The following is a 23743-nucleotide window of genomic DNA, read 5'->3' on the forward strand; positions in this document are numbered from 1 at the left end:
GCAGATTGCGCCCCAAAGCAGGAGGAGGCGGCGGAGGAGAGGAGGCAGATCGCGCCCCAAGGCAGGAGGTGGAGAGGAGGAGAGGAGGCAGATCGGGCGGGCAATAGGGCAGGGTGGAGAAGCCAGGGGCGCATTTGGCCGGAGGCACCATGGGGAGGCAGGGGCGGCCGCGGCTCCCTTTACTCCTACTGCCACACCTCCCCGCCCCCGCCCACTTCCCAGCGGGCTGGCAGGGGGATGGGGAGCCCGTGGAAAAGGGCGCGCACGGGTGTATTTGGGGGTGCGCGCAGCTTACGGGGAACGGTGGGCCAGGCAGCAGCTAGCCAGCCTGCCGATGGGATGGCGCTTCCGAGTTCGCAGCCTCCCCCTCCCTCCCTGCCTGCATCTTCGCTCCATAAGACGAGGCTGATTTTTCAACCTACTTTGGGAGGAAAAAAACTGCGTCTTATGGAGCGAAAAATACGGTAATATAAAATATACATTTGTCAAGAATCATGTGGTACAACACTTAATGATTGTCATAGGGGTCAAATAAGCAATGAAGAAGCAATATTAATAAAAATCTTAGGATATAAGCAACAAGTTACAGTCATACAGTCAACATGGGAGGAAATGGGTAAAAGGAATGATGAGAAAAACTAGTAGAATAGAAGTGCAGATTTAGTAGAAAGTCTGACAGTGTTGAGGGAATTATTTGTTTAGTAGAGTGATGGCGTTCGGAAAAAAACTGTTCTTGTGTCTAGTTGTCTTGGTGTGCAGTGCTCTGTAGCGACGTTTTGAGGGTAGGAGTTGAAACAATTTGTGTCTAGTTGTCTTGGTGTGCAGTGCTCTGTAGCGACGTTTTGAGGGTAGGATGTGAGGGGTCAGTAAATATTTTCCCCGCCCTCTTTTTGACTCGTGCAGTATACAGGTCCTCAATGGAAGGCAGGTTGGCAGCAATTGTTTTTTCTGCAGTTCTGATTATCCTCTGAAGTCTGTGTCGATCCTGTTGGGTTGCAGCACCAAACCAGACAGTTATAGAGGTGCAGATGACACACTCAATGATTCCTCTGTAGAACTGTATCAGCAGTTTGAGCTTCCTGAGCTGGCGTAGAAAGAACATTCTTTGTTGTGCTTTTTTGATGATGTTTTTGATGTTAGATGACCATTTTAGATCTTGAGATAGGATAGAACCTAGAAATTTGAAGGTCTCTACTGTTGATACTGTGTTGTCTAGTATTGTGAGAGGTGGAAGGGTGGAAGGGTTTCTCTTAAAGTCTACCACCATTTCTACGGTTTTGAGTGTGTTCAGTTCTAGATTGTTCTGGTCACACCACAAGGATAGTTGTTCAACTTCCCGTCTGTATGCAGATTCATCATTGTCTCGAATGAGTCCGATCGCTGTTGTATCATCTGCAAACTTCAGTACAGTGTTCCCTCGATTTCCGCGGGGGATGTGTTCCGAGACCGCCCGCAAAAGTCGAATTTCCACGAAGTAGAGATGCGGAAGTAAATACACTATTTTTGGCTATGGACAGTATCACAAGCCTTCCCTTAACACATTAAACCCTTAAATTACCATTTCCCATTTCCTTAACAACCATTTACTCACCATTATTACTGGTACTCACCATTGAATAAGACACTTAGTGATCCTGATATTTATAAATATAATTATTTATTAACAATAAATATTTTTTTTGTTATTTATTTGCAAAAATTATTAATTTGGCGATGACATATGATGTCATTGGGTGGGAAAAACCGTGGTATAGGAAAAAAACCATGAAGTATTTTTTAATTAATATTTTTTGAAAAACCGTGGTATAGGCTATTCGCGAAGTTTGAACCCGCAAAAATCGAGGGAACACTGTAGTTTAACAGATGGGTCGTTTGAGATGCAGTCATTAGTGTATAGAGAGAAGAGAAGTGGTGAGAGTACACAGCCTTGGGGGGCACCTGTGCTAATTGTACATGTAAATGAAGAAACTATGAGAAAGATCTACAAGGATCTCAAATTGAGCATAGGATAGCAGTTTTTTACAACCTCCCCCACCCCCCAAAAAAGTCAATGCAATCTCAGCTGCAGTCTTGTGATCATTCTGCTTTGATAGAGTACTGATCAAACTGCACCTGAAAAGTTATGTCCAGTTTTGGTTAGTACAGTACAATAGGGATGCTGATGAGCTGGAAATAGAAAACTTGTAAATCTTGTAAATCTTGTAAATATATAAATCGTAGATGTTCAATGTTGTATTGTATGATATCTAAATGTTTGTATGTCAAACAAAATAAAAATATATAAGAGAGGTGTCTATGCCATAGATCAACTGAAGTTTCATGGAATATTTGTATTTTCCCTGTTTCCTTTTTTTTTAAATTGAAAGACAAGAAGATACACTGCTGATTTTAAGTTTTTGGCTTTGAAATAAATTCTGTACTACAGACAGGTCTTAGGTTCCTCAACATACCTTGATTTGTCACTGAACACTCATCATTTGTAAAACTTTCCTTCGGCTGTTTTTTAGATGAACAATTAATATACCTGTGGCAGTCCAATTATCTGCATTACCAGGAATATGTTTTTCTAAATGATTCCTACATCTGTGTTTTGCCTTTGAAAAAGCTGAGCAAATGGAACTATTATCAGTTGGCCTTATTGAATTTAGTCCATCCCCTCTCACTAAAACTTGCCGTTAAATACCATATTTTTTAGAGTAAAAGGCGCACCCCCCCCCAAAAGAGGGTGGAAATATTGGTGCATCTTATACAATGAATACAGCCATTTTTTTTGCTTCCCAAAGCCCCACACTATGTTTCATTTTAATGTAAAATGGGCCCATTTTCACAAAAACGGGGTGGACAGAGGGTCTGGGAAGCCTGCACAGAGCTCCCGGGTACTGGGGATGGCAAAAATGACCCTGTTTTTGCAAAAAAATGAGCTGGCTTTTGCCCATTTTTCACACAAATTGGGGCATTTTTCCAATCCCAAGCACCCAGGAACTCTCTGCAGGCTTCACAGACTCTGTCTACTCTATTTTTATGAAAAAAATGCCCCAAAAATTATCCCATCTAGAGAAGGAATTCTGAGAATTGAAGTCCACTAATCTTAAAGCTGTCAAGTTTGAGGACCCCTGGGAGAGTTGTGGATTTCAACTCTCTTTCCTGAGCTAGCATTACTGGAGGAGGAGGAATTCTGGGAGTTGAAGTCCACAGCTGTCAAGTTTGAAGTTTGTAAAAAGTGTACATGGTTGTGAAAAGTATACATGGTTGTGAAAAGTATTCTGCTATGCTGGTATTTTATTAAATAATATATTACTACACCATTTGGTTCAGAATACAGTGATACCTTGTATTACAAACTTAATTGGTTCCAGGACGAGGTTCGTAAGACGAAACAATGTTTCCCATAGGAATCAATGGAAAAGTGATTAATGCGCGCAAGCCCAAAATTCACCTCTTTTGCCAGCCGAAGCGCCCATTTTCGCACTGGTGGGATTCCCCTGAGGCTCCCCACCTCCAGATTTTGTGATGCTGCAGGGGAATCCCAGCAGGGGAATCCCACCAGTATGAAAACGGGCACTTCGGCTGGCAATGGAAGTCCGGAGGCCAGGCATCCCAGCGGCGGCGGCGGGTTTGTAAAGTGAAAATAGTTCGGAAGAAGAGGCAAAAAAATCTTAAACCCTGGGTTCATATCTCGAAAAGTTTGTATGACGAGGGGTTTGTAAGACGAGGGATCACTGTACTTTTTTCTTTCTTTTCCTCCTCTAAAATCTAGAAGTGTCTTGTACTCCAGTGGGTCTTATACTCCAAAAAATACAGTAATCTGTGCAAATTGTGATAGCATTAATAAACTGATCTGTCAAAATTCCTTTTCTAGGGACCTCTAGAAAAGTCACTACAAAACTACTTGGGTTCAGAAAGGCAAAGAAAAATCGAACTCAAGGGTTCTGAAATTAAGAACAGCACACAGGCAAGTTGTTACAGTTTGTGCATTTAATATTTGATATATCAAAATCTAACATAACAAGTCCCCCCTTAACAACTGTTCAAAGTTACCACAGACATCCCCCACCCCAAAAGGTACTTACAACCGAGTTTCCAGCAAAACCACTTAATTTGCTTAACAACCATCACAAAGCAGACCAATTTCTATCATATATCATTTATTTCAAGAATGAGATGATATGTGAAAGAAATTGGACTGTTGCCCTTTTTAAGGTACAGTACAAGTGAGAGATACCTCATTTGAATGTTCCCATTCAGAGCTTTGACCTGAAAATATTGTTGTTAATTTATCTGGGGTAGAAGGTTTCTCCACAACTGTATCCCAGCACCTGAGAATGCTGTCCACTAATTTTGTTTCACTCTAGGGAGCTGGCAAATTAATCCAAGTCTGGGGAGGCTTCTTTGGAATTATAAACCCCTGCAAAATCCTTTTGAATGCACAACACTGCCCTCTTGAATTCAGCTGATTGAAAAACCTCATTGAAACTAGCGTATGAGCTGTACTTTTTGATTTAAAAAGTAAAAGACACAAAAGGGAAATTTAAGACTGCAGTTCTGTGTATGCGTATCTAAGCCTAAACACCAGTGAACAAATTGGGCTTGCTTCTGAATAGACATGCATAGATGAACTGTATATTTACAGCATGTGACACAGCATGATACACTTAGTGTACATTTACAGTGTTTTGCTTTTAAAATTGTTTGGCTGAGTAAAAATCAATCCACTTTTTGTTTTAGTACGATTTGTAATTCCAGCTATTTTTCCCACTAAGGAAGCAGATAGCAATTGTAGCATTTCCATTTCATTTCAGAGAAACTAAAGCTTTTTAGGAAATGTTATTATTGTTTGCTATATGCTAAGAACTATATTAGATCCACTTACTACTCAATGCTTTTAATCTGAAAACAGATGACAGAACAAGACGTCAAATATCTAGAAGATTTACAAGAAGAGTTTGACTTCAGATTTAAAACTCTATGCAACATAGGTAAGCTTTTCCACACAATGCTATGAAGGAAAAATTGTGGTTTTCAATCTTGCATATTTATTAAAATTGACTATTAGTTCTATACTTAGGCTATAGGTTTTCACTGAAGATCCACAGGACAGGATTTCATTAAGACTCAGACTACTATTGATACATACTCCATGCAAAATAAAATCCAAGTAAAATATGCACAACTTCTTAGTCTAATGTATTCTTTAGGGTGCATAATATTAATCCAGCTAAGATTGTGCCCCTCTGCATTTTAACCTGGAGACAAGTATCCCTAAAATTAGTGGTATGTATTTATGTATGAAGATACATCTTCATGTTCTATCAGTTTAATCTTTAATTCACACTGTGGCTGTAATATTTTGCATGAGTACCGTAATTTATTTTTCTTTTTTAAAAATTTAAATGAACTCCAGAAGGATGGAGTCAGACCAATAGGGGAAGGAAGATTCTTTCATTAATTAGTTTTTAACAGAATTTTTTATTTATATATGTAACATTAGTTATATACTGCCCAAATATAAAAGAATACAGGTTGTGGCTAGAAGAAAAAATGTGAATTTTCAGCTTTAACAATCCTAAGATTTTTTTTTAAAAAATCTTAGATAAAATGGCAGGAAAATACAGGGTTAGAGTTCCGTGTAGTTTGTCTTTTTACAATGGATGGTTCAATCCAACTAAAGTTAATGAATTGTTAATGATAAAACAACAATGGTTCATTTATCTGAATCACCCAATTTAGAAGTAGAGATAAACCTGCTATATTTGTGATGTTTATCTAATATTAGTTGCAAGCAAAGTAAAAGTGTAATAGGGGAAAAAATGAAAACATTCTGCCTTAAAACTACTTGATGGGTTTCCCCACTTTTATGCTTTGTACATATTCTACATATCTCCTTTTTAGAACAGAATGACAAAAATAGTTCTGTGATGAAGCAGGAAATGCTGATGTTGCAGGAAATGCTCAATACCATAGACTACAAGAGAAAGGTTGGTTCAGTTGTTTGTCATTTATATACTTTGCTGACTTAAAGGCATTAAGTATGCTGTAGCGCTCTGCACCCCAGAACACCTAGACACAAGGACAGTTTCCCCCCAAATGGCATCACTCTGCTAAATAACTAATTCCCACAACACTGTCAAATTATTTACTAAGACTGTATTACTATTATTCTTCTCATCCATTCCTAGTACCTACAGTATCTCTTCCCACCATTAATATTAATTATAATTAATATTGTTTTATTGTTTCCTAATATGATTTCATTGTTTTATTAGTATCCTTGACTATCACTGTGTTGTATATTATGATTCTTGATGAATATATTTTATATTTTATTTATGAGAGCATATGCATCAAAGACAAATTCTTTGTGTGTCCAATCACACTTGGCCAATAAAGAATTCTGTTCTATTCCATTCTGTTCTGTTTCGTTCCATTCCATTCCATCCTATCTTATCCTATCCTATCCTATTTTCTGGGTGACTTCCAGTAAGAACTGAGAATGCTCTAAATGCTCGAATAGAGGAACAAGGGAGGAAGGGGAGGACATAACAGATGTCTCCACACAACACTGAAGCAATGCCTTATTTCTTTCCATCGTAGAGCCACTATGGTCATGTCAACATTTAGACCAACGTTTCTCAATCTTGGCAAGTTTAAGATGGATAGAGCTAAGTTGCATGGACTTTCCCAGAATTTCCCAACCAGTCTTGGGAGTTGAATTCTGCCCATCTTACATTTATCAAAATTGAGAAACACTGATTTAGATATACACGTACTGTATATTGCAATATACTGTATTGCTCTTTGGTAGCTATAATACAGTGAATCTTAGGCAAGAACACATACATCAAATGTTTAATTGCTACATAGAATAAGTGAAGGATTTAAAAGATATAGAATTACTAGACACTTCAGAAGTAAAAGCAAACTTTTTTGGTTGGGGCTGTCCTTCCCCCCCCAAAAAAATTGATCTTCAAAGGCATCAGAAGGATATAATGATGATCAGGTCATGTTGCTATAGTGGGCAAATCTCTCTTTTTTTTACTTGGTTGGAAATATTTTCAAGAATGAGCCTGGGATCCCCCCCCAAAAAAAATAGATAAGGGGATCCCTTTAGAGCCTAATCTATCTTTTCCACAGCTTAAACTCAAAAAGAAAAGAACAATATTTGCTGCTTAATTTCAGCAACCTAATATCAGAGTGTTAGTTACTTTCAACAGAAGATTTCCCAAACATTTTATTTTTCCAAATGTTTTCTTTGTCATTATTTTGAAATCTTCAGTGTATATTTGCTTTGAAAGCTTAGATTGATATTTTGTCCGATCTAAAGCTTTTTCAAAATGTATGTGTATTTTAAAATGTATGTGCATGTTCATTTCAATACACATAGCAGTCAATTTCAAGCAAAATGTCACCTGATATTTCTTACTTAAAACCTCAAAATAAAACTTGAGAAGATGGTGTTATCTGGAAGGTGGGGGAAACCTAACCATCGCTCTTCCCCACCCAAGGGAGAAAAGCAGACTAGAGCTTGGCTCTTCTATGACATGTGGACTTCAACTCCCAGAATTCCTCAGCTAGCATGATTGGCTTGGGAATTCTGGGATTTGAAGTCCACAAGTCATAGAAGAGCCAACTTTGCCTCCCCCTGCCCTAATCCAAGGCTGGAGTTTCTGAAGGCCTGTGAGGTGAGAACCATGCAGGTCTCTGGATTCAGTTTGTCTCTCGCCATTGTTTTGGTGAATGGTCTGATTGGGCAGCACTTTCTGACTGTCAGGTGTGCTTCCATCAATGTCCAGGAAAGAAAGACCCCCAACTCCATTTGATAGAGATGAGTACTTTTACTAGACAAGATGTGACAACAACAAAAGGAAAGCAAGTTCTGAGGCAAAAGGTGTGCAAAATGCATATACAAAGAAACACCAAACCTTCCCAAATTATCTTTCCCCCTGGGCAATTCATCCAATCTCCATGTCCCAAGATGTCAGGTGGGTGCACCAGCTGTTTGGTCTTCCACATCCGGGCTTTCAAAGCCGTTAACCTTGAGCAGGCTGTAAACTTGTCCATGAACCATGGCTGTACCGGGTAGACAGCGATGAGAAAATTCCTCCGTAGCCATTTATTTCACTACAAACAGGACAACCACTAGCACTCTTCCCCTCTCCCAAATTCCTAACCTCCCGATTAACTAACACACACACACACACACACACACATTACTATGACATCTGGGTCAAGCAGGTAAAGTGGAAAAGCGGAGGCTGACAGACTGGTTTATTTTTTTATTTAATAAGAAAAAAGCCCCTCCATGTTCCTACTTGGGATGGGGAGGGCATCATATACAGATCTGTGGAAGTCTTGTCTTTCCCTGTATGTATTTCCTTTCAAACCAGTAGTAGTTGAAGTTTAAAATAAAGTTAAAGGTATAGAAGCAGCTTTGGTTTGTGGTTGCTCCTGTACTCAAGTTGCTTTCTTGGAAGACGAATAGTTTCATAAACTAACCACTGCTTTGATGCTGGATGGTGATAAATTAACCAGCAGAAAACCATGTGTATAAATTAAGCTAAAGAACATCACATCTTAAGTTGTTTTTCAAATCAGATATTTCTCCATTTATGAATTATCTCTTACTGTTTCCAACTGTGACACCTATCCTGTTCTTTATAGGACGTTCTCAATAAAATGGCACAAATCGTAAGGGAGGTTGATGCCTTGGTGAATAACATATTAATAGAAGAGTTATTGGACTGGAAGAGACGGCAACAAATCGCTTGCATTGGAGGCCCTCTACACAGTGGACTTGATCAGCTGCAAAACTGGTAAAGTGTTATCGCTAGTTTATGACACGACAGGAAGTATGATGCTATGTGGCTTTTCCATCTCAGTTTAGTCAATAAAAAAATTCTTCTGAGAGATTAACAGAAGTTGTCGTTGAGCAATTTCTGAGAATCAGAAGAGTAAGAAACGGAGATCGTTTAAAGAGGCATTAGTTGGCCACAATTAAAGCTTCTTTAAATGATGTCTCTGTTCCTGACTCCTCCGATTCTTAGAAACTATTTAGCAGCAAAAATAGAAATAAAAGGCCCAAAGTTGAATTATATAATGTTTTCACTAAATTGTGACACCATTGTCAGACTATTAGCCAACTGTGATATCTCTACTATGATTATTTGGTAGCCCAGCAAGTAGCACACTTTCTAGCATATGACAAAAGTAGTTCTAAATGACTTTGAGTGGCAAAAAGCAATTATATAAAATTATTGTGATACAGAATAGTAATCTAGTTTATTCTGTGAATAATAATAATAATAATAATAATCCCGCTATATAGAATGCTGGTGAGACCACATTTGGAATACTGTGTTCAGTTCTGGAGACCTCACCTACAAAAAGATATTGACAAAATTGAACGGGTCCAAAGACGGGCTACAAGAATGGTGGAAGGTCTTAAGCATAAAACGTGTCAGGAAAGACTTAATGAACTCAATCTGTATAGTCTGAAGGACAGAAGGAAAAGGGGGGACATGATCGAAACATTTAAATATATTAAAGGGTTAAATAAGATCCAGGAGGGAAGTGTTTTTAATAGGAAAGTAAACACAAGAACAAGGGGACACAATCTGAAATTAGTTGGGGGAAAGATCAAAAGCAACATGAGAAAATATTATTTTACTGAAAGATTAGTAGATCCTTGGAACAAACTTCCAGCAGACGTGGTAGATAAATCCACAGTAACTGAATTTAAACATGTCTGGGATAAACATATATCCATCCTAAGATAAAATATAGAAAATAGTATAAGGGCAGACTAGATGGACCATGAGGTCTTTTTCTGCCGTCAGACTTCTATGTTTCTATAATGACGAAAATGATGATGATGAATGGACAACACTTGAAAAACCTTGAAGGAAAATGTGATGACAACTTTACAGGGGCATGGCTTAAAATAGGAACCATCAAGAAAGAAACAGAAAGTTTAATACTCGCTAGAACAAGCACTAAAAACTAATGCCATTAAAGCAAAGATACAAAAAACCACCGACAATCCAAACTGCCGACTTTGCAATGAGAAAGTTGAAACTGTTTCACACTTAATATATGTGTGCAGCAAAATTGCACAAACTGATTAGAAAGTTAGACATAATCAAGTTGCCAAACTAGTCCATTGGTCATTATGTAAAAAATGTGACAGACCTGTATCGGAAAAGTCATGGGAGCACAAAGTGGAAAAAGGTACTGAAAATGAGACAGTGAAATTCTTATGAGAATTTTGAATACAAACAGATTATTATTTGTTACATAACATGCCAGATATCATGGTTGTCGAGGGCCGAAGAGTACAGTTTATTGATATGGCTGCACCAAGAGATGCCAGAGTTGAAGAAAAAGAACTGGAAAAAAATTACAAAATATCATGACCTGGCCATTGAAACTACACGGCTATGGATGAAACATGTAACAGTGATACCCATTGTTATTGGGGCACTTGGTACCATGTCCAAAAATTTCACAAAACACATCAAGAAATTGCAGCTTCATGCAATAACACCAGTGGAGCTACAAAAAACTGTGCTGTTTGGAACATCATACATCTTAAGAAGATACTTGGTTGATACTTAGGACGCTGGCAGCAACCCATAATAACCATTAGCACCAGTCAGTGATATTTGTGATGCATTTTTAAATGTCCAGTTGTCTGAGTTTCAAGTTTAATAATAAAAGAAATTATTATCATCATCATCATTATTATTATTATTATTTCCTAAGAAGATACTTGGTCGATATCTAGGATGCTGACAGCAACCCGATTAGGTCCCACAGAGTGGGCCTTCTCCGGGTCCCATCAACCAAACAATGTCGGTTGGCGGGCCCCAGGGGAAGAGCCTTCTCTGTGGTGGCCCCGACTCTCTGGAACCAGCTCCCCCCAGAGCTTAGAACTGCCCCTACCCTCCTTGCCTTTTGTAAACTCCTTAAAACCCACCTTTGTCATCAGGCATGGGGGAACTGAGATATCTCCCCTGGGCCTATACAATTTATGTATGGTATGTTTGTATGTATGTTTGCTTAATAATGGGTTTTTTAAAATACTTTAAATTGTAAATTATTAGATTTGTCATGAACTGTTTTATTGTGTTGTGAGCCGCCCCGAGTCTATGGAGAGGGGCGGCATACAAATCTAATTAATAATAATAATAATAATAATAATAATAATAATAATAATAACCCGTATCAACCATCAGAGCCAATCAGTGATATTTGTGATACATTTTTAAATGTTCAGTTGCCTGAGTTTCATGTTTAATAATAATAATAATAATAATAATAATAATAATAATAATAATAATAATAATATTGCAAAAGCAAGAGAGGCTTAAGGACCCCACTATCCAGATAAGCTCAAGGCCTGGGAGAAAAATTGAGAGGCTCCAGAGGGCAGGAACAGCAACTGTAAAAGCATAATAAGACATGTTTTTTACCACGAACCCAGAGACTGCTGCTTTAAGGAACAATCATGCTCTTTGTCACTTGTTCTCTCTGAAACTGGATTGCAGAACAAATGCAATTCAGATTTCTATTTCTAAGCTACATTTGTAGCTGCAACAGAAGACAGTAGTTGTAGTTTGTAGTTCCACACTGCAGTTTCAATGCAAGCTGGACAGACAACACTTTTGTGATAGGCTCTTCCAACTAAATTTTACAGTATTGGCATTGCCTTGGGAAATACATCTGGCTGGCAGACAAAAACATTTCCGGATTTTTAACAATGCACTTAGGCAATAATGCCTACTTTTTATATTTCCATGTATCATCTTTGTTATGTCCGAAGTTATTAGTAAGGAATTGTATCTAGGTAAAATTCTAATAGTTGTTGTTAAGCAGAAAAGCACCCAATGTAATGTTAAATGTTTACCTGTTTCCTATTGGTTGTTGTATTTGGCGCCAAGATCAGATAGCTGTCAGCCGCCGCTTGTTGCTGGGCTAAATGTTATAAATAGGACGGCTTCTGGTATTACGCATCTTCTGTAGAGAGCGTGCCTAAGCGAAAGTGTTACAGCTGCTTGTTAACCTCCTGCTGTAAATAAAAGAAGAAATACTTAGAAATTGTGTATCGCATTTATTACAGTGGCGACGAGGATCTAAGGGTGATTTTTTTTTAACAAAAAATCATAATGTCGACCCCATCGATCATCCAGCCTCCTGAGCTATTTGACCCCGAGAGGTCAACGTGGACTGCCTATATGGCAAAATTTGAGATATTCCTTGAGGCAGCAGGAATGAAGGATGCAGAAGACGGCAGGAAACGAGCATTGTTTCTCAATTACTGCGGCACCCAAATTTTTGATTTAGCGGGTACCCTGACTGATCCGGAGCCCGCAAACTCTGTGCCATGGGACACTTTGAGGGAAAAATTGACATCCCTTTTCAAACCCACGAAACCTGCGAGGGTGTACCGGCATCAGTTCTCGCGCACAGCCCAGGCTGAAGGCGAGTCTATCAACCAATTTGCTACTCGTCTTAGGACAATTTTAGCGAAATGCCAGTTCGAGAATCCTGAAGCATGCTTAACGGATGCCATCATTTTTGGCATGCGAAATGTCACCATTAGGAACAAGCTGCTGGCTGCGGAGGAGTCAACCCTCCAAGATGTTATCAAAGCGGCACAAACAGCTGAGGTAGCCGAAGCCGCTGCAGCTGACCTAAAATCCAACGACAAGCTGCCAACTGTTTGCAAAATTTCGGACGCTCCTCGCAACCCATGATCGCGTCCCCATGCCTACCATCCTTAAGACCTCGACACCTACGAAGACTACTGCTGTCAAATTCGTGGACCACCAACCAGACAGCCCCGTCAACCATTCCAGCCCTGTGCCGGATGCCGCAGCCAGCACCCGAGATCCCGATGCCCCTTCAAGGACGCCTTCTGCCGCCGATGCGACAAACGAGGCCACATTGCCGCCGTCTGCCGGGCCATCCTCCCTGATGACCTCTCTGCTAACCAGGATGGGCTACCCGCCTTTGCTTCCCAGCGCTACTATCGCCCCTTCAGACAGCAAGGCAGAGGAAACAGACGTCCATGGAACTCCCGAGGTAACAAAAAATACACCGACTGTGGCACTTATTTCTCCCCCCCCAATAAAATTGTTGTCCCACTCCTCCTAAATCACCTGCCGTGCCACATGGAACTTGACACTGGCTCAAAGTTCACCTTAATGCCGTGGCATAAGTTGCGGCTCTATGTGCCAGCGTTGTCTCGAGACTCTTTACAACCATTGGACATTGCCATTAATGACTTTCAGGGACACCCTATTCAGATATTGGGGAGAACCAAGATACCTGTTACTTTTAAAAATGTCCAACATGTGTTGCCAATTTTAGTCATTGAAGGGGCAAATCACTCTTTGCTGGGATTAGATTGGATGGCTCCCTTGGGGTTGGCTGTCACTGGCCTCCATAAATTAACCACCTGGGGGGTGCCTAATTTCATCCACGAGTTTCCAGAGGTATTTCAAGAGGGTTTGGGTACATACAAGGGTCCTCCTATTTCTTTTTCCTTGGATCCCACTGTTCCTCCCCTTCGTTTAAAGCCACGGAGGGTACCACTGCCCTTATTAGAAAAGCTGGATGCGCAACTTCAGAAACTACAGCTCTAAGGTATCCTCGTCCCTGTTGAACATGCCCCGTGGGAGACCCCTATCGTGACTCCCTTAAAGCCAGACGGCACACTCAGAGTATGTGCAGATTATAAATCGACCCTTAACAAAGCCTTGCAGCACAACTCTTACCCCATCCCAGTTGTACAGCAGTTGCTGCATACCCTAGGGGCTGGAAAATTGTTTGCAAGGCTGGACCTTGCCCAAGCGTACCAACAATTAACTGTCGATGATGCCACAGCTATGGCCCAGACTATTGTTACGCACCGAGGTGCCTTTAAGTGTACACGGTTACAATTCGGGGTCAGTGTGGCCCCTGGTATTTTTCAAAGGTTGATGGAAAGATTGCTAAGTGGGCTTAAAGGGGTAGTCCCCTATTTTGACGACATCCTAATTTGTGGGGACAACCCTGGGCAATTACATGGTAGAATTAGACAAGTACTTTCTCGCCTGCGGGATAAGGGTTTACGACTTAAGCCTGAGAAATGTGTGTGGGAGACACCTTCCGTTGAATTTTTGGGATTTCGTATAGATGCACAAGGCATCCACCCCACTGACAATAAAATTAAGGCTATCAAGGATGCCCCAGCCCCCACTTGTAAGGCAGAGCTGCAAGCTTTCTTGGGGCTATTAAATTTTTATTCCGTTTTTTTAAGACAAAAGGCATCCGCAGCTGAGCCGCTTCATCGGCTCCTCCACAAGGGGGCAGTTTGGGAATGGGGTGAAAGAGAACATCTAGCTTTCAAAGCTGTCAAAAATCTTTTGACATCAGATAGTGTTGTTATTCAATACAGCTCGACCCTACCCCTTAGGCTCACATGCGATGCTTCACCATACGGTGTGGGTGTGGGGGGTACTCGCCCATGTATTCCCTAACGGACAAGAAGCCCCAGTGGCTTATTTCTCCAGGACGTTATCCATGGCTGAACGGAACTATGCCCAAATCGACAGAGAAGCCTTAGCACTGGTGGCTGGAGTGAAGAAATTTCACCACTATTTATTAGGTCGACCCTTCCAATTGGTCACTGACCACAAACCTCTATTAGGTCTGCTGGCCACTGGTCGCCCTACTCCTCCATTTATGTCCCCCCGAATGTCTAGGTGGGCAATATTCTTAGCTGGGTATGATTATGTGCTCAGTCATAAAGGAGGCTCAATGATAAACCATGCAGATGGACTTAGCCGCTGCCCCTTAGGTCAGAGGGTAGAAGACCCAGCCCCTGCAGCTGATGTTCTCCTCTTAGAGTTAAATACTGACCCCTTAATTACGGCCAAAGAAGTGGCTATTGAAACGGAGAAGGATCCGACCTTACACAGAGTATTACAATATATTTTAAAAGGGTGGCCACCCAATGGAGAAGACCCCGGGGTGGGGGACTACAAAACTAAACGGTTGGAGCTGTCAGTCATGCATGATTGCATCTTGTGGGGAGATAGAGTAGTCATTCCCACTACTCTAAGGCGACAGGTAATCAAGATGCTACATCTGGGTCACCCGGGAGTGGTCAGGATGAAAGCCCTGGCCAGAGGCTATGTATGGTGGCCAGGATTGGATAAAACAATTGAGGATTGGGTTGCCACGTGCGCACAGTGTCAAGAAACGAGGCCAAATCCACCGAAAACCACCCCTGCACAGTGGGACATGCCCCAAAGTCCATGGTCAAGAGTACACATAGACCTAGCAGGACCATTAGGCAACCAAATGTTTCTAATTGTAGTGGATGCATATTCTAAGTGGTTAGAAATTCTTTTGTTGGGGTCCACTACCTCCACTGCTGTTATAACTGTTTTAAGAAAGTTATTTTCCATATATGGGTGTCCAGACGTTCTAGTGTCGTACAATGGACCCCAATTCACTTCACGGCAATTTGAGGTGTTTTTGGCACATCTAGGGGTCAGACATGCTTTGACATCACCCCACGCAGCGTGGGCTAATGGGATGGCGGAGAGATATGTCCGCGTGGCCAAAGAGGCCATTAAAAGGTCATCACCAGGGGAGATGCAAGAGAGGCTAGACACCTTCCTCCTTACCCAACATATTACACCCAGCTTAACCACTAACAAGAGTCCAGCCGAACTGCTTATGGGGAGGAAGTTGAGGTCTCCCCTGGACAGACTACACCCCTCTTTTATACAAATTAAAGATGTAAATATGTTTATGCCAGAAAGGGAAATGTGCATTGGTCAACCGGTATTTGTTAAAAATTTTGACAGGGGCCAACAATGGGAACGTGGCACGGTAACCGAGCAAACTGGCCCAAAGACTTATATTATCAAGTTAACTGATGGACGACTATGGAAACGACACATAGATCACATAAGGGGAAGACAGGAGACGGCCAGTATGAGACAAAATGAGGGTAATGATAATAATGGGGTCTCTACTCCTTCACTACCCGCAGGGGGTTATAACAGACCGGGCAGAAATCAAGAGCAAATAGATTGGGACTTACCTGGACACCCTGACCTCTCCAGTGCTGCCCCTTCTCCGCCGCATGCCAGCCGGGGAGGATCGTATTCATCAGGTCAGGAAGAACCCTCCTCTTCCGTAGACACCCAAGTATCCCATGATCCTCGCCGATCCGAAAGGACACCCAGAAGACCTGCCCGGTTGGATGACTATATTACTTATTTGTCAGAATAAATGGGTATGAAAAAAACTAACTAGAAGGGGGAGGGTTGTTATGTCCGAAGTTATTAGTAAGGAATTGTATCTAGGTAAAATTCTAATAGTTGTTGTTAAGCAGAAAAGCACCCAATGTAATGTTAAATGTTTACCTGTTTCCTATTGGTTGTTGTATTTGGCGTCAAGATCAGATAGCTGTCAGCCGCCGCTTGTTGCTGGGCTAAATGTTATAAATACGACGGCTTCTGGTATTACGCGTCTTCTGTAGAGAGTGCGCCTAAGCGAAAGTGTTACAGCCGCTTGTTAACCTCCTGCTGTGAATAAAAGAAGAAATACTTAGAAATTGTGTATCGCATTTATTACAATCTTAAACATTGAGTGTTTCAAAAGATTAATACTACACAATTAAAGCACATGTGCACATAATACATTAATAGCTTCCTATAATGCTGTAAAGTGACATTCATAATTTCATTAGGTCTTCAGACTAAAAGCAGATCTCTTCTTGAAGGGTTGGTTAGGAAACGACTGCTGTAGAAGAACTTGAGTTAGGAATTGAGCAAATTTGACTTCCTTTCATAGTTGTGCCTGTGATAAAACAGAATTAAGGCTGTTTTCATTTGAAGCAGAGAATTGCTGGATGTAGGTTGCTGTGAATAATTTTCTAAGCATGGATGGGAGAGCAAGTTTAATTTTATCATTAAACATAAGAAGACTTCTAATTCAGTAGCTGATTTTCTATATCATGAAAGAGCAGAAAATTGCTTGCTAAAAATCAGGCCTTTTTTTTCATACCAGGAAGGAAAACAGTACTTTTGTGGTATTCTCTGTGGCAGGTGTCAAAATAATAATTGTTCATCTTGAACACCATGTAGCTTCATTAGGGGAAGGGGGAGTACCATTAAAGTAAAGAACGTTCTGGGTTAGCGCCAGTCAAAGTTTAACGTCTTGACTCTCTCTTTTGCGTTTATTTAGTTTCACCCTGATGGCTGAGAGTCTCTTCCAAATAAGAAGACAGCTGGAGAAGCTGAATGAACTTTTGATAAAACTCACCTATGAAGGAGACCCCATTCCATTACAAAGACCGCATTTGTCTGAAAGAATAAATGCTTTACTTTACAGTCTTTTCCAAAGGTATATAAGTTAATTTTCATTTTCAACTGAAGCTGTATCAGAAACTATTATTTAACACTCTTTAATCTCAGCCATGGAAATATTTAATTGTGCAAGAAAATTTCTGAAAATTGGATTGGATAAAGTAAACAATTTTTTCATGCTATCTTGAAGAAATGAAGCTGCTTGCAATCTTCCAATATTGCACCAGGATTGTTTGTGGACTGCAGACACTTATTTCCTTTCTCATTAGTTCATTTGTAGTGGAGAGACAGCCTTCCATGCCAACTCATCCTCAGAGGCCTTTGGTTCTTAAAACGATGATACAGTTTACAGTTAAACTTCGGTGAGTAAAGGTTGTTGCTTGCTTTTTATCTGATTAGTTGAATGTTTTGGCATATTTCTTAAAACCTCTCATGTTTCCCAGACCAAATTCCTAAACAGGTACAACAGCTTGCTTTCGGGAAGAAAATATTTTTAGATAATTCTTAAGCCTCCAAATGAGTTCTTCCATGCAAATAGCTGTGAAGTTAAAGTTAAAATTTGAGCTTTTCAAGCAAGCCAAATAATTTCCCCTCTTGCTTTTACTAATATTATTGTCCCTATTATATTCCATTTCTGCACTTTTCTACTTGTTGGTGTGTGTTTACATTTTCAGCAGCATTTACCCGATGGTACTGATTGTAAGATTAGTAATATTTATGTTCAAAACCACAGTGGAATGAGGGGGGAGGGAAAAAATGTTCAGGTGGCAATTTTTGACTATAACAATTAACTAGATCCTCCATGGATACATCCTATTTTAATTCAACAGTTGTTCTGGGTTTAGAGGAACTAACAGGATCCCTCCTAGCTCCTATACAATTTACTTTAAATAAGCCTATTAATTCAAAGAGGTATTTCTTTCCTCTTTACTCCTTGAGAATAGAGATGGGACTTCCTTCCCATCTACAGACCCCCCAATAATTATTTCCTTACTGATTTTACATTGTCAACCAGATGCCACCAGATGTTTTCCCTTATCTCTATCTCTTTCTCTTAGTCTCTCTGAGGATTTTGTTTGTTTGTATGTTTAGGCCGCCCTTCTCCAAGGGACCCAGGGCGGATTACAAGATAAAATTGATACAAAATTTATGAAACTCAAGCATAAAACCTAAGTCTAAAACCCCAAACAGTTAAAATCATTCAAACAGATTCATCCAATCACAGTCATACTATCAGCCAGAGCAGAATATCAGCGCTCAACGGCCCCAGGCCTGGCGGCAAAGGTATATTTTTAAAACCTTGCGAAAGGCCAGGAGGGTAGGGGCTGTGCGAATCTCTGGGGGGAGTTGATACCAAAGGCCTGGAGCTGCCACAGAGAAGGCCCTTCCACTAGGCCCTGCCAGGTGACATTTCTTGGCTGCCAGGACCTGGAGAATGCCAACTCTGGGATCTGACTGGCCGCTGGGATACATAAGGCAGGAGACAGTTCCGTAAGTAATTTGTCCTAAACCATGCAGGGCTTTATAAGTAATAACCAGCACTTTAAATTGCATTCAGAGACAAGTCAGTAGCCAATGCAGCTCGCAGAGTGATGGTGATATATGGATATACTTTGGTAGACCCATAATGGCTTATATGGCTACATTTTGGACTAACAGCAGTCTCCAACGTTCTTTAAAGATAGCCCCATGCAGAGACCATTGCAGTAATCGAGGTGACGAGGGCGTGAATAACTGTGAGAAGAGACTCCCTGTCCAAGTAGGGCCGCAACTGGTGCACCAGGCGAACCTGTGAGAACGTCACCTTTGCTACAGCTGAGAGATATTATTCTAGCCCCAGCTGTGGATCAAGGAGGACTCCCAAGTTGCAGACTCTCTCTGAGGGGGTCAAAAGCCTCCCCCCCCCCCCCCCCCCCCCGTTGATGGAATTGTTCCTGGGAGGCAAAACCACAGCAACTCCGTCTTGTCAGGGTTGAGCTTGAGCCTGTTAACACTCATTCACAGCCTCCCTCACAGCCTCCAGGCACTGGCACATCATCACCACTGCTTCACTGAATTGACACGGGATAGAAATGTACAGCTGGGTGTCGTCAGGGTACTGTTGGTAACTCACCCCGTGTTGTCGGATGATCTCACCAAGCGGCTTCATGTCATTTAAACAGCAGCAGAGAGAGAACCAACCCCTGAGGCACTCCACAAAGGAGGAGCCTGGGAGTCGACCTCTAGCCCCCCCCTCGCCATCACCGATTGTGACCACCTGGAGAGGACGGAAGAGAATCACCATAATATGGTGCCTCCCACTCCCAACCCTTCCAATCAGTGCAGATGGTATTGAAAGCCTCTGAGAGGTCAAGAAGCACCAGGGTGGAGAAATAACCCTTATCCCGGGCCCACCAGAGACCATCCATCAGCACAACCAAAGCAGTTCCGGTGCTGTAGCCAGGCCTGAAACCGGACTGATAATGAGCTTCATCCAAGGACCATAGGAGCTGGAGTGCCACCACCTTCTCAACAACTTTGCCTAGAAAGGGAAGGTTGGAGACAGGGCAATAGTTATACAAAATAGCCAGATCAAGGGAAGGCTTCTTGAGGAGTGAATGCACCACCTCTTCCTTGAATGGGGACAGGAAGGACCCCTCCATCAATGAAGCATTGGTCACCACCTGGTTCTAGTCTCATGTCACCTTGGCCATTTCCTTTGCTTGGACTTCTTTCACTTGCAGATCTACGCAACTAGAACCCTAGCATCCAAATTTATTTCCTTATTTTCTTCACAACCTTGACATTAACATTAACATCAACATTAACTTCCCTCCTTGATCCCCAACTTTGCCATAACCAGCCAGTTGCATATGCTTGGTGGCCAGTCCACCAGTAACATTGTGAATCTGGTTGATATTATATATACAGACTGCCTAATTTGCTTTCAGTGTTACAAAATTACCTTGTTGTCTGAGCAGTGCCTGAGACATCATTTATGGAGAGCAGTATTTTGTCATATTAAATTCCAAACTTTTAACTTTCTAGGCTACTAATTAAATTGCCAGAGCTGAACTACCAGATTAAAGTGAAAGCTACTATTGACAAGTATGTAAGATTTTTTTAATGGATCATTATAATATTTAGTAAAAATTCTCAAGATACTTTGAAAATGTTTGAAACTAACTAAATCCAAGTGGATTTGCTTCAGATTTTTAAATGATCAGAATACACTTTTATTTCAATTTACATTTAACAAAGCATATTTTTTAAAAAAGATGGTTTAGCTTTGTATGCAAATCCCAATATTACTGTATCTCTCTTCTAAATATTGTTCAGGCTTCTAATGTTGTTTTGTTCCTGAAATATTTTCTTCAGAACCCATTGTAGTTTTTTCTTGCAAAAATGAAAGATGAGTTGCCAATGTAACTTACATTTTTTTTTTAATCAAAATTGTGCATCCACAAATAATTAGACACTTTCTGTTAAGGCACAAAAATGGATTTGTAGAGACTTAACAAAATAAGACAAGGTAGTGATAGAAATGTAATAAGATGGCATTGTTTATTTATTTGTTTATCATAACAATCCAACAGTTCTTGGGGGTTAACACAATTTAGAAAAAGAAGTTTAAAACATTTATGGTAAAAAGAAAATCAGCATAAAATCAAAACATGATAGAAAGCATGACTAATAAAAGAATAACTCAACACGTAAGTGTAGTTGGCAACTGAATCATCAGACTCAGACTCATCAAAGTCTTTCCACTGCTTTGAGCCATTGTTGTTGCTCCACAACAAAACTAGACAGTTTTGATTGAAGTTCTCTTCATGTTGTTTGCGGTGTGAACCTGCAACTCAGAGATGTCAGCATCCTAAAGCATAAAGTTGAAAAGCCAAAGAATCCCCTTGAGGTTCACCCTGATAACTTGTTAGATTTCATACAAGAAGCTGATGACAGGTTTTAGTCAGACGTATGACAACTATAATAACTATAGTATAGTGTAATAAAATGTTGGTGCTTTTAGAAGACTTAAAGATGCAGTGTTTGAATAAACTTACACAGCTTTCTTTTGATATTGGATCTCAGGTAACTAGCTAAGAGTTCAGCAGTGGTAATGGGATGGGTATTGCTAGGCAAATTCCTTAGAGTTCTATTGTAAATGTGGCCTTTTCAGGCTGATTCTGCCTTCAGGGTTTTTGAGTATCTGAACTGAAAAGGGTTAAAGAAGTTCATAGGTCTTAAAGTTGCCATAATTGGATATTCCTAGCATAAAGTTACATTCTCCCAGAAGGAACTGGGGAAGTTCTTCTAGACTGAGATTTCTTTGACCCAGAGTATCTTTTACCCATGTCAGTTTGTGCCCCAGGCTTTTCACTAGATTCATCTCTTAGTAACTCAGGTCTTTTCTGAAGCCATCCCAACCATACACAACATTGAGATGATTGACATATCTATTGGCTTTAAAAAAAGAAGTTTAAAAGCATAGCTTTTGTAATAAGCTTTGATTTGATTATTTTAAAGAGCCTTAAATGCATGCAGTTTTTTTTTCAATTGGTGACTTTTTTTTATATTGTAAGTTTTTATTCTAAATTGCTAAGAAATTTCAGTAGCTAGCATATAGCAAGAATTTTGTATGTTCGAAGACTTGCTTGCATAAGATTAACTTGCTTTTTTATTTCTTTAAAACCCAGGAATGCTTCTACTATAAGGTAAGAAAATATAAATGATGGAGTTTTAAGTATAAACACACTTTGCTTATTATTATTTTACCTGCTGCTCTCAACCTTACTGGGATATGTTTTCTAGCCACCGCAGATTTGTTCTGTGTGGGACTCATATAAAAGCAATGAACATGGATGAGTCTGCAAACGGGAACCTTTCAGTGGAATTTTGACATTTGGTAAATCACTTTTTTATTTTTATTTTGATGTAGAAATTGGAAACCCTTGTGTGTTTCTCAGCATTTATGGATATGACATTCCTGTTAACTGTGTACTGAGAGTTTCCCTTGAACTTTTCAATTAAACAAGAAAAACAAATTTATGAACAGGGGCCAAATGCTTATTTTCTTGGGAAAACAGTACTGCATTCTTAAATATGAAGACAGAGTTGCATTTCCTTCTTTGAGGGGTAAAAAATTATTTCCTCAAATACAGAGAGATTCACTGAGTCGCATAGAACATAGTATCCTTTCTGTATGCAGGGCTTGTTAATCTTCTGAGACAATTATTAGCTTTCTGTAGAAATCGCAATTCATAGCCTTTTAGCACTGCAGTATTTTAAGGACAAAAAATTCACAGCAATATAGAAACACTTTTCTTTATTATTTAAAAAAGAAATATCTGTGAATTATTGTAACAAAACCAAAATTTTATTTGACAGAAACAGAATTTGCTTCAAATTTATGTACATAGTAGAATTTTTTGGAAGGAAAAGATTTTGTTGTCACCAGCGGAACTTGCTTTATTTAGACCATATATATTCTTTCACAGTAATGTTCTATAATATTTATTGGTAAATATTAAATCTCATCATTAAATATATCTGTGAATATACATTTTGCATATTGATGTTAATCTTATATTTTAATTCTTCTAGCAGCCAAAAGAAATGAAAGCAAGTGGTACAAACAAAGGAAATGAGGTAGGAAAAAATAATGGTCTGAGCTCTGGCTGTAGCATAATTTCATTAACTTTTGTTAGACCCAAGAAAATAATACTTTATATAGCATTTGAGACATAAATGTTAATCCTCCCTAAGGCTTATTACCTAAGGAACTAAATAATACTGCAATATTTGAAGCATAAATGCTAATCTTTCCTAAGGCCTTTTATCTAAAAGGGAACTACCTAAAATGGATAAATTGATTCTAGACACATATAATGGCACAATGTTTTTACTATTTGTTATAATGTTCTATGTATTTGTTCGAAGACAGGTAAATTTGTCTTAATGGGGAACATTCTGAATCCTAAACTTGGCAAAAAACTATTTTAGGAGAAAAAAATTGTACACATGGAGCCTAAGGATCTGAATAACCAGTTTTTAAACAACAAAGTCTTACTAAAATGTTATTGTTAAAATGTTTATTATGCTCAAATCATTTTTCCCCATTTAAGTTTAATTAAAGAAAATAGCTTTGTGGCTCCATCTTCTGGTCTTTTTTGTCATCTGTAATTTACCAAATGAATATATAAAATAATACAGTATTTCTAAAATAATATTTCTAAATTTGAGTTTGAAATTAATATATAACAATATGCAGAATCACAAAGAGTCCCTTTGATGAGTGAGGTGGGTTGCATATAGATGTAGTAAATATACAAATAAATAAATTTACTGTTGTCTCAGCTTTAGTCCCACTTTTGTGATTTGAGGATATGAACAACATTTTT

At 39.7% G+C, this 23743-nt stretch overlaps 1 protein-coding gene and 1 long non-coding RNA gene across 2 annotated transcripts in view; one reads left to right on the forward strand and one right to left on the reverse strand.

Annotated features, from left to right (window-relative positions):
• Positions 1–23743, forward strand: part of LOC139155786 (signal transducer and activator of transcription 4-like) — a 65617-nt gene that overhangs the window by 6612 nt on the left and 35262 nt on the right. Inside the window, 10 exon segments of the mRNA XM_070731060.1 lie at positions 3860–3952; positions 4898–4976; positions 5890–5975; positions 8659–8810; positions 17245–17403; positions 17636–17728; positions 20394–20453; positions 22040–22057; positions 22155–22248; positions 22947–22991. Coding sequence (XP_070587161.1) covers positions 3860–3952; positions 4898–4976; positions 5890–5975; positions 8659–8810; positions 17245–17403; positions 17636–17728; positions 20394–20453; positions 22040–22057; positions 22155–22248; positions 22947–22991 — 879 coding nt within the window.
• The window catches only part of LOC139155788 (uncharacterized), a 56263-nt gene continuing 49085 nt past the window's right edge, over positions 16566–23743 (reverse strand). The window contains exon 3 of the long non-coding RNA XR_011557117.1: positions 16566–16583. This is a non-coding gene — a long non-coding RNA (uncharacterized lncRNA). The remainder of the gene's footprint in view (positions 16584–23743) is intronic.

The sequence above is a fragment of the Erythrolamprus reginae genome, unplaced genomic scaffold, assembly GCF_031021105.1.
Source record: "Erythrolamprus reginae isolate rEryReg1 unplaced genomic scaffold, rEryReg1.hap1 H_59, whole genome shotgun sequence".
In the NCBI taxonomy this organism is placed as follows: domain Eukaryota; kingdom Metazoa; phylum Chordata; class Lepidosauria; order Squamata; family Dipsadidae; genus Erythrolamprus; species Erythrolamprus reginae.